This window comes from Spinacia oleracea, chromosome 1, assembly GCF_020520425.1.
Source record: "Spinacia oleracea cultivar Varoflay chromosome 1, BTI_SOV_V1, whole genome shotgun sequence".
In the NCBI taxonomy this organism is placed as follows: Eukaryota; Viridiplantae; Streptophyta; class Magnoliopsida; order Caryophyllales; family Amaranthaceae; genus Spinacia; species Spinacia oleracea.
The window spans coordinates 64864003-64873408 of record NC_079487.1 but is presented as its reverse complement, the minus strand read 5'-3'; the positions used below and the strand labels follow the sequence as shown (position 1 = coordinate 64873408).

The following is a 9406-nucleotide window of genomic DNA, read 5'->3' as shown; positions in this document are numbered from 1 at the left end:
CGCTGCGGCTGCAGGCGAGAGAGGAGAGGCGAGAGAGTGTGTGGGCGAGAGGCGGGCGAGAGGCGGGCACGAGGTCGTGCGGGCGTGCGGGTGCAGCACGAGGGCACGAGGCCTTGAGGGCGTGCGGGTGCCAAGCAAAAAGAGAGGAGAGATGGAGTGAGGGGCAAGCAAAGCATAAGAGGCTTTATGAAATTTTAGGGGTTCATTTAATGATGGGGAGTCCTATTTATAGGTTCCTTATTGTTATTGGGCTAGGCTTAGGAAATTAGAATTGAGCTTAGGGAATTAAATGATTGGGCTAGCTTAGGACTTAAATTAAATTCTTTTGATTGGGCTCGTTTAATAAAACGAATTGGACTTTTCATTTAAAACCCGAAGCCTTTAAAAATCATTTGCAACTCATTTAATTTCCCGACTCAAGAATTAAATTCGTTTCGTAATTAATTAAAATAATAAATATCCTAATTAATTAAAATATATTAAATGAAATACATTTAAATATTATTTAAATGTTAATAAATCGTAAAATGCTTTATAAATATAATAAAATATACTTATAAATATTATACAAATACGAGGTATTACACATGGGCGCTGGTAGCATGCACGCGGCCCACTGGGCACTGCTGCTGCTCGGCCTGCTTGCTCGGCACGCGCGGGCTTGCTGGGCGTTGGGCCTGGCTTCGTGCTGGGCCTTGCGTCTTGCAAGCTCGTTCGTCGATCGTTTCGTACGTCGCGCTTCCGATTCGTTTTCCGATTCCGGAATTCATTTCCGATTCGAACAAATATTTAATATTCCCGATTCCGGAATTTATTTCCGATTCGAACAAATATTTAATATTTTCGATTCCGGAATTTATTTCCGTTTCCGGCAATATTTCCGATTCCGGCAATATTTATATTTCCGATAATATTTTCCGATACGTACCATGTTTCCGTTTCCGGCAACATCTACGACTTGGATAATATTTATATTTCGGTCATGATCCATATTTTCGTTTCCGGCAATATCATCATTTTCGGAGCATTCTATATTTTGCCTTTTGACGATTTCACCTCCCACTAGAACCGAGATCCATCGTTTTCCGAATGTTCATAAATAGAGTGTTTAATTCACTTAAATACTTGATCCGTTCACGTACCATTTGTGTGACCCTACGGGTTCAGTCAAGAGTAAGTTGTGGATTAATATTATTAATTCCACTTGAACTGAAGCGGCCTCTAGCTAGGCATACAGCTCACTTGATCTCACTGAATTATGAACTTGCATAATTAATTAATACTGAACCGCATTTATTAGACTTAGCATTGAATGCATACTTGGACCAAGGGCATTATTTCCTTCACCATGAACGATGAACGGCGAAGAACGAAGAATGACGGGGTCGATTTGTCAGCCATCGGAACTCTAGCGATAATTAGTGATAACAATGGATTAGCTTAAGCAAGAGGAGAGAGAAATAAAGTTAATTGTTAATTAAGTTTCCTAATTGTTTTATTTTTTAATTTCAGATAATACAATTAATTAATTTTGGGAAATTCAGAAATTACAAAAGTTATTTTCATAAAAGACATTGTGTAATTAAATTTAATTATAAAATAATTAAATTCATTAAAATATAATATTTTTATTAAATTTAAAGATAAAAGAAAATAATTTTGTGTGGCCCATATTAATTCTAAGCAATGGTCATTTTTATGATGACCACAGACCATGATAGAATGATCCCTTGGTCCACACTAATTTATTGTGGACAAGCCTTAAAATAAATTCAAAAAATTGTTGCTAATATATTTTGGCATTTTATTAGGATTATTATGAAAAAAAATCAAATTAGTGTCGTTGATACATGTTGTGCTTGAATAATGTGATTTTAAGTCACAATTCGCTTTTAAAAACACAGGGTTACTATGCTTCAAAAAATGGTTACTATGTCTAAGAATTTTGGTGTTTAATTTATTATAGTTAATAGATTAGGTCTCATGCATGCACGGATAATTTTAAATTATTTGACTAATTTTTTTATAATATATCTGATTGAAATATTTCGCTCTCTAAAGTTACTGCATAATTAATAAATCTATTTAAATCATCTAATTCAGGGGATGCAATTTCCGCAATACTACGTATTACATATTTTATATGTTGATACGCTAATTTAACCAAAATATTTGATATACTAATATGTTGAATTGATTAAAATATTGAGTAACTACATTTCCCATTCTTAGTATAACGATTTAGTTAAAATATTACCAATCATTTTTAGCAAACTATAATTACGTGGCATATTATTTCCGTAATCTGTAAACTACTATTTTTCTTTTTTCATATATAAACCGTAAACAAATGGTAGAAAATAAAATAAATATATAAGGTAGAGATTTTTAAGATTTTTTTTGGCGGGGAAATTTTTCACCAGGAAGTGACCCGTGTCACTCCTAGTGTCTATTTTAGTATAATGTAATAGATACACAGACTATATGAACAATAAAGTCACTATGAGTGTAAAAAGAGTGTTAGAAAAAACCATTGATTTTGGGTCCACATTAATACTTGCTCATAATTTAACTACTTTTTATATTAGATAGACTTATAGCTCCTTATCACCAACATTTTTTTTATTATAAATACATGGATTTTTTGTCAGAAAGGACCTTTTAAATTCAAAAAATTGTGATAAAGGAATTTTTAAAAAAAAGTTGTGAGATAGGACCTAAAATCGATTTTTTGTTGTAAATTGGGACCTTCATCCATTTTCCGGTGATTGACCCAGTTTTTCCGACGTTGACTAGCGCGTGCGAGTCACGTGCCTAATAAAAAATATTTTTTTTCCCTTTCAGATTTCCCTCCAATTCCACCCCTTAACTACCTGATTAACCCTTAAAAAAACCTGCTCTCTCTCCTCGTTGCTCTGTTCACTTCATCTTCTTCGTCAAGCTTCATCAATTCGTGAACGATTGCTTACAAAAAGTCGTTGTTTGTCCCTTTTAATTCGTTGCTATTCGAACAAGGTGAGGGCAAAAGCCCCAATTTATTTGCTTCAATTCGAACTATTTGATTATTATGGATGTAAGGGTTTATCTCCAAAAAATTGTTTTGGACGCTATATCAAGATTGGAATGTAACCCACTTTATACTAAACAAAGAGCGAAAACTTAGATATACAGTACTCCAACTTAATGTAAGAAGTTCAGTGGCGGCAATCCCCTTTAAAAATCAATCAAGGAGGTGGTGTATGTACTTGGGAACTAAATCATCAAGGCATGTGGCTTCATAATTGACAAAGCCCAAAGCGGATACCCACGAATCCACGATAGATCTTTCACCACATAATGAGAACACGAGTCATCATCTACGGAGAGGTATTCCAGATTGGGTGTATTGAAACAATCAAATGCTCCTTTTCAGATTGCTCTGTATTTACCAGTCGCAAACTCAAGTCCTTTTAAGGGTACTGGGTAACAAGACAAGAGCCGATTCACAGAACCCTCACTGTTAGGGAATACGACCTGAAGATCAACGAGGAAAAAGAGTGCAAAAGTTTTTTTTAAGGGTTAATTAGGCAGGTAAGGGGGAATGGAAGGGAATCTAACAGGAAAAAAAAATATTAGGCACGTGACCTGCACGCGTGGGTCAACGCCAGAAAAATTGAGTCAATCACCGGAAAATGGGTGAAGGTCCCAATTCACAACAAAAATTCGATTTTAGGTCCTATCTCACAACTTTTTTTTTAAAAGGTCCTTTATCACAATTTTTTGATTTTAAAAGGTCATTTCTGACAAAAAAAACCCTAAATACATACACTAAAAAAATGTATTAACATAAAAAATTGTATAACATTAATCTTAATGAAAAAAGAGACGAAAAGTCTAGCTAATGTTTTAACATGAATTAATATTAATATTAACATGAAATATTGTACTCCATATTAATATAATATAAACATGAAACATTGTATTGATATTCTGATATGGGCATGATCTAGCAGATCGGTTTTGATCTGGGCTGATCTATTATGATTTGGACCGATTGATTCTGATATGTACACGCATATTGATTTTGATCTACACATATTGTTTCTCATTTAGTTGTATATGGTCTGGACATAACAGTTCTAATTTGGACATATTAGTTTTGATTTGGACGTACATGATATGAACAGGTCGGTTTCGATCTAGACAAATCAATTTTGATCTAGACAGAACAATTTTGATCTAGACAGAACTAGACAGAACCATTTTGATCTAGATATAATCTACAAAGCTGACGCCTTGACTCTTGAGTGCTTCGTACTGTTACATTCTAGTGGCCAACACAGCTGTTGCCTTTTGGTGCAGGGCTGAGCTTAAATGCGCATTAGTACATTAATGGTTTGCAAAAAATGGACATTGCGACAATGAAGTGAACTTTCTTTTCTCATCTTTTGATTTGATTTCATAATGCCTACGACACGGGTTCATCCATCGGATTCTTTGTTACAAATTTATAGAGCAACCCACAAAACTGTTGTCGATGTCCTTTCTATTCTACCACAAGATTTTGAGTACAAACTTGACAATGGTTTCGAACAAAAATGTGTCAAGTTTGCTAGTACCGCTTCTAAAGAATTATAGATAGCATTAGGAATATAGGTATTTTCAGTATATATACACATCTTAAGCTTTACATTGTAATCCCACTAGTGCTACTCTGGTTAATGCTCCACTTGTTTGCTTCAACTCTACACCTTTACAAGGTTCGTAGTTGATCGAGGTGGAACAATGGACCTTGCATAAGCAATTGGTAAGGCTAGCAGCTTCTTGCTTTTGCTAACATAAGCTCTCTTTGTGAAGCTGTTGTAATCATTAGCTTCGATTTCGTCCAGTATCTGACGATACAGAAGCAATGATGCCCACACCTGAACATATTTAACATCGGTTTAGTTCTTGTATTTTTCCTTTTCTAATCAATGGCCATGTTTCAAAATTAGACTGTTAATTACTGGCAAGCTTACCAAAATACGTATAGGGAAATTTAATAATGATTCATAAATATTGGGGTAACTTCTCAAAAAAATACTGAAGTGATATCTTTTCTATATGCAACAGACTTAGAGGGGCACGAAAATAACACTCCATGCTACAATGAGAAGGCCCCCCAATCCCAAAATTGGGATTATTCCTGAATAATAGCTTGCGGTGGGATTACTTTACGAAATGGGTAAACAGAGATTATCCGGTCTAATTGTCTACAAAAATTATGTAATGTAATGGTTAAAGAATGCTTACCGGCCATCTGCTAGCTGAACTAAGTTCTGAAACTCCGTTCTCTGCTTGATCAAAGAACATCCTGGCTCTCTTGATCTGTTTCTTCATGAAAGTCCTCCATTTTTCTGTAACTCTTCCTGCAAATATATCTTCATCTGAAAGACCTGCCTGTGCCAATTCATCTTGTGGCAAATAAACTCGGCCTCTCCGTGCACTGAACCAAAGAAATAAAGATGATATGCTGTAGTTACATGAAAGTTGACTGTGTTTCAATAAAAATGGTATGGAGAAGTATTTTCATTCAAGAAATGACAAGCATGGAAGATTGGAGGATATCATCAAACTTCTATGGTTTCCACGTTCCAATTTCTACCTTGTGTTTTAATAATCATGTTACTTGGATTCTTCCTTTTACCTCAAAACCCATATTAGATCTTCAAAACTACTACATAGGTGTGGACAATTACACTTCATATTTGACCAAAAACATGGATATTTTTCATCAAATATCTGAGTTTTACACTTGGAAATGTACTGTCTGACAGACTAACACTAAGACTCAGTCCAAGTAACATAACTAGGATTTTAACCTAGTTTAATGGCACAGCTATTTCAGAAAGGCACAGATATGAACACAGCAATAAAACCAACAGTAGATATCAAATTTTATCACTACTCCGTGCAATGCAACAAGGAACAAGATGACATCAAGTTGAGTTGCACTTACTCTTCTCCAACATCTCTAAGTATATTAGTGAGCTGATTCGCAATCCCTAAAGCTAATGCAGCATTGTAGACACTTTCTGTTGACGCCTTTGATTCGGGTGCTATACCCATAACAGGAACACTCATTAATCCAACAGTACCAGCAACATAGTAACAATATAGGTACAACTCGTCGAAGTTCTTGTATCTAGACTTTCTAAGATCCGTTCGCATTCCTTCAATCATATCTTTGAATGGCTGCCAAACAAATACCTCATGATCAGAATAACTGACAAAATATATACTCTAGAGACTCAGATACAAGTCTCTAGAGATTCTAGAGAGGATCTTGTACCAAATTATATAAATAAAGAGTATGTTGTTTCAGAGGATCACATATGTAAAGAACCAAACAGGCTTCTACAGTTCTACCATTAAAATGGTATGACCTGAAAAAAGCCACAGCCCTATTCTCCTATCTCCCCCCCCCCCCCCCCCCAACACAGGGCACGCACATGAAACATTACCTTCCCCAACCCATAATCTACGCGATCTTTCAGAAATTACCAATAGACAGTAGGCAAATAAATGTCTTCGAAAGTTTTTACTCAAAACAGAACAGTAATCACTCATGGTGTTATAAAATGGCAAACCTGGATATCAATAGGAAACTTAGTAACAGTGTTAGATAAGGCAGCATCGAGCATATCAAAGGGGCGGCCTCTGAAAAGGTCTTCCAACCTTGCCTCCCACCTGTCCAAAGCAGTAGGTGTTATATGTGAAGCATTTGGCCCATCAACAAGCTCATCAGTCCTCCTACACCACACTGCATATACAAGAATAATAATAAAGAAATCAGATTTTCTGTTCTTTCTTTAACTTTTCTTCCACAAGGTGCAGAAGCAAGGGATAAGACTTAAATGGCTTCCATTTCTTCCAAAAACAAAATACAAGGAAAAAATTCCACATTAATCAAAAAACCTATGGAGTACTTGGGATAGCTTTGGTACCAACCAATCAATTTAAAAACATAAATTCTTATGGTTATGAAACTGAATTCAAGACCTAAACTTGACTTTCCAAACAATCATGTCCCTTGACACAAATCAGACAAAAGTTAAGCTATGATGTTCCTTATCTATTCAAGCAATTAGTTTTGACAGCAGACGTAAAATCTTTAAAATCAGAGCAGTTACTCACAGGACTTTATAAAAATACTGGTTGTAGAAAGTTAGAACTGACAATCTGCTTACCATATATAGCCCAAATGGCTTTTCGCTTCGCAGGGGTCATAAGCTGAGTTCCTGTGACATTAACAACAGTGCTACAAGGTCAGAATCATACCCCAAAAACAATTACACATGATTACTTGTTTCCTTTTCCTTTAAACACCTCAAGTAGTCTTAGTTCTTCAAAGGAGTAGCAAAAACATACCCAAGTAAAACGTCTTGGCATACTCAGCACAAACTTCACTACACCGATCATAAGCCTCAGTAAGCAAGCTAAGAGTCCCAGGAACAGCAATATCTGGCTTCACATCAAGATCAAGATCATCACGCGAGCTCAACTCCCTATTTACCAAAGCCGCCTGCTTCAATACCACATCATACACCCTTTGCTCAGATGACAAAACCGCCATCTCTCCTGTCGGATTAGCAACCATACTCGAAAGCACGGGGAATCCAGTCCTCTTTTGATGTCTTGCAACGTTAAATGTCCAAGAATTCCAACTCTCTTGTTTCTTAGACATCCTCTTAGACCTCCCATTCGAAGTCGACCGGCTAACCAATGATTCAGTGACCCCAAAACCACTACACACCTCTGTGCTTGGGGACACTACCCATAACAAAGTAAGAGGCATTATGTTTCTTCCTCTTCTTATCAAATCAAGTTACTTTGTATATTCTCCTCCCTTTTCACATGCACAGTCTTTTCCAATTAATTTATCAATCCTTAAAAAAGCAATCTCTTTTCAACTTTCTGCAAATAATAATTTTAAAAGTAGGCATTACAACACACACCATTAAAATCATGCTAACATTTTTTAACAACAACAGAAAACCCACTTCAGTACACATTAGTAACATATCTTTGATTTCCATCACCCAAGAAAGTAATTTATTATTCTACTGGAAAGACAAACATAAATCATTAAATTAAACATGAAAAATTAATTAACAATCCTACAAATGAAACACCATGTACCATTAACGGCTTGAATAATTGTGATTATTCAATTGCAAAACCAATACTCCGTATTATAATATAGATTATTTTCTAATTATGGTAAGTTTGTCCCACAATCCCACTAATCAACAACCAAAAACCCACAATCACCTACCAGGAAAGGAATAAGCTAAAAAAACAACAATCTATATTAAAATGCAGTAATTAAGAGAAATATAAGAACTCGACCTACCTTTTTTTTATCTCCAATGGGGGATTAAATAATATCGACAAATTTCTGAAAAAATACCCACATAAATTCCTGGGTTAATTTCGCTTTTTGTTCTTGATTCAGACCCACTTTGATTTTGGTTTTGGTTTTGATTTTGATTTTGATTTTCTTCCTGAAATTTAAATTTTGATTTATGGGTAAAGTGAAAGTTTGGGTTATAAAGTGAACAATGTAAAAGTTTTTATAGTACTCCGTAGTATTTATTACTTTCTGGGTTTTTCAAGTGGGCGAAATGAAGCAGAGGGGTTATCAGTTACGTGAACAGAGTGCTCCACCTCTCTTCTCTCTCCACCACACTAAAATGCCAGTTGAAGATCATGTAGCATCTTTATTTATTTGTTTTTTTATTTGGGCTTTGTGGTTTTGTCTGCTTCCACATTTCTGCGGTCAATTTCTGTTACACACCTAATGCTAGAGCGGGCAATGGGTTGGGTTGGGTCGAAATCAGGTCGACCCATTTATAAACGGGTTGAGATTTTCCCAACCCAACCCGACCTGTTTAATTAAACGGGTTGAGATTTTCAACCCAACCCAACCCAACTATAAACGGGTTGACCTGAAGTTGACCCGTTTAATTTTTTTTTCCCACTTTTAATTGTAAATTGATTTGACTATAGACTTGCGAGGTGATTTTGTTATGGCATATCTCATTGCAAAAAGTAATTTTTCAATATGTATTTGACATGAATCAAAACGTCAAATAATTATTCAATGTTGAAGGGAAAATGAGAAATAAAATCTTTCAAATCACATTATACATATATATATTACATACTTGCTTGCACTTAAACGGGTTAGACGGGTTGTTTTCGGGTTGAAAATTTCAACCTGACCCAACCCATTTAATTAAACGGGTTGGGTTGGGTTGACCCATTTAATTAAACGGGTTGAAAATCTTGACCCAACCCTTTATTATTGGGTTGGGTTCGGGTTGGGTTGGTGGGTTGGGTCAATTTTTGCCAGCTCTACCTAATGCAGTTATGCCCGCTCAGT

The 9406-nt window shown here is 35.7% G+C and overlaps 1 protein-coding gene across 1 annotated transcript; it reads right to left on the bottom strand.

Moving 5' to 3' along the window:
- Positions 1-4401: 4401 nt before the first annotated feature.
- LOC110777293 (phytoene synthase 2, chloroplastic-like) lies at positions 4402-8726 on the bottom strand. Its single transcript, XM_021981903.2, has 7 exons — positions 8375-8726; positions 7390-7935; positions 7209-7259; positions 6609-6781; positions 5978-6213; positions 5272-5464; positions 4402-4901 (listed from the first exon to the last, which is right to left on the bottom strand). Exons 2-7 carry the CDS (start codon positions 7814-7816, stop codon positions 4725-4727), a joined length of 1257 nt encoding a protein of 418 aa, XP_021837595.1. The 5' UTR covers positions 7817-7935; positions 8375-8726; the 3' UTR covers positions 4402-4724.
- Between the last annotated feature and the right edge of the window lie 680 nt (positions 8727-9406).

What these genes read in the sequence shown, in the direction of transcription:
- LOC110777293 (XM_021981903.2), bottom strand. Translation starts at nt 7,816, where the DNA reads ATGCCTCTTACTTTGTTATGGGTAGTGTCCCCAAGCACAGAGGTGTGT. An exon ending in AGCCATTTGGGCTATATATG is followed by an intron (nt 6,782 to 7,208) that starts GTAAGCAGATTG and finishes TTGTATATGCAG; the next exon opens with TGTGGTGTAGGAGGACTGAT. An exon ending in AGTTTCCTATTGATATCCAG is followed by an intron (nt 6,214 to 6,608) that starts GTTTGCCATTTT and finishes TTTGTTTGGCAG; the next exon opens with CCATTCAAAGATATGATTGA.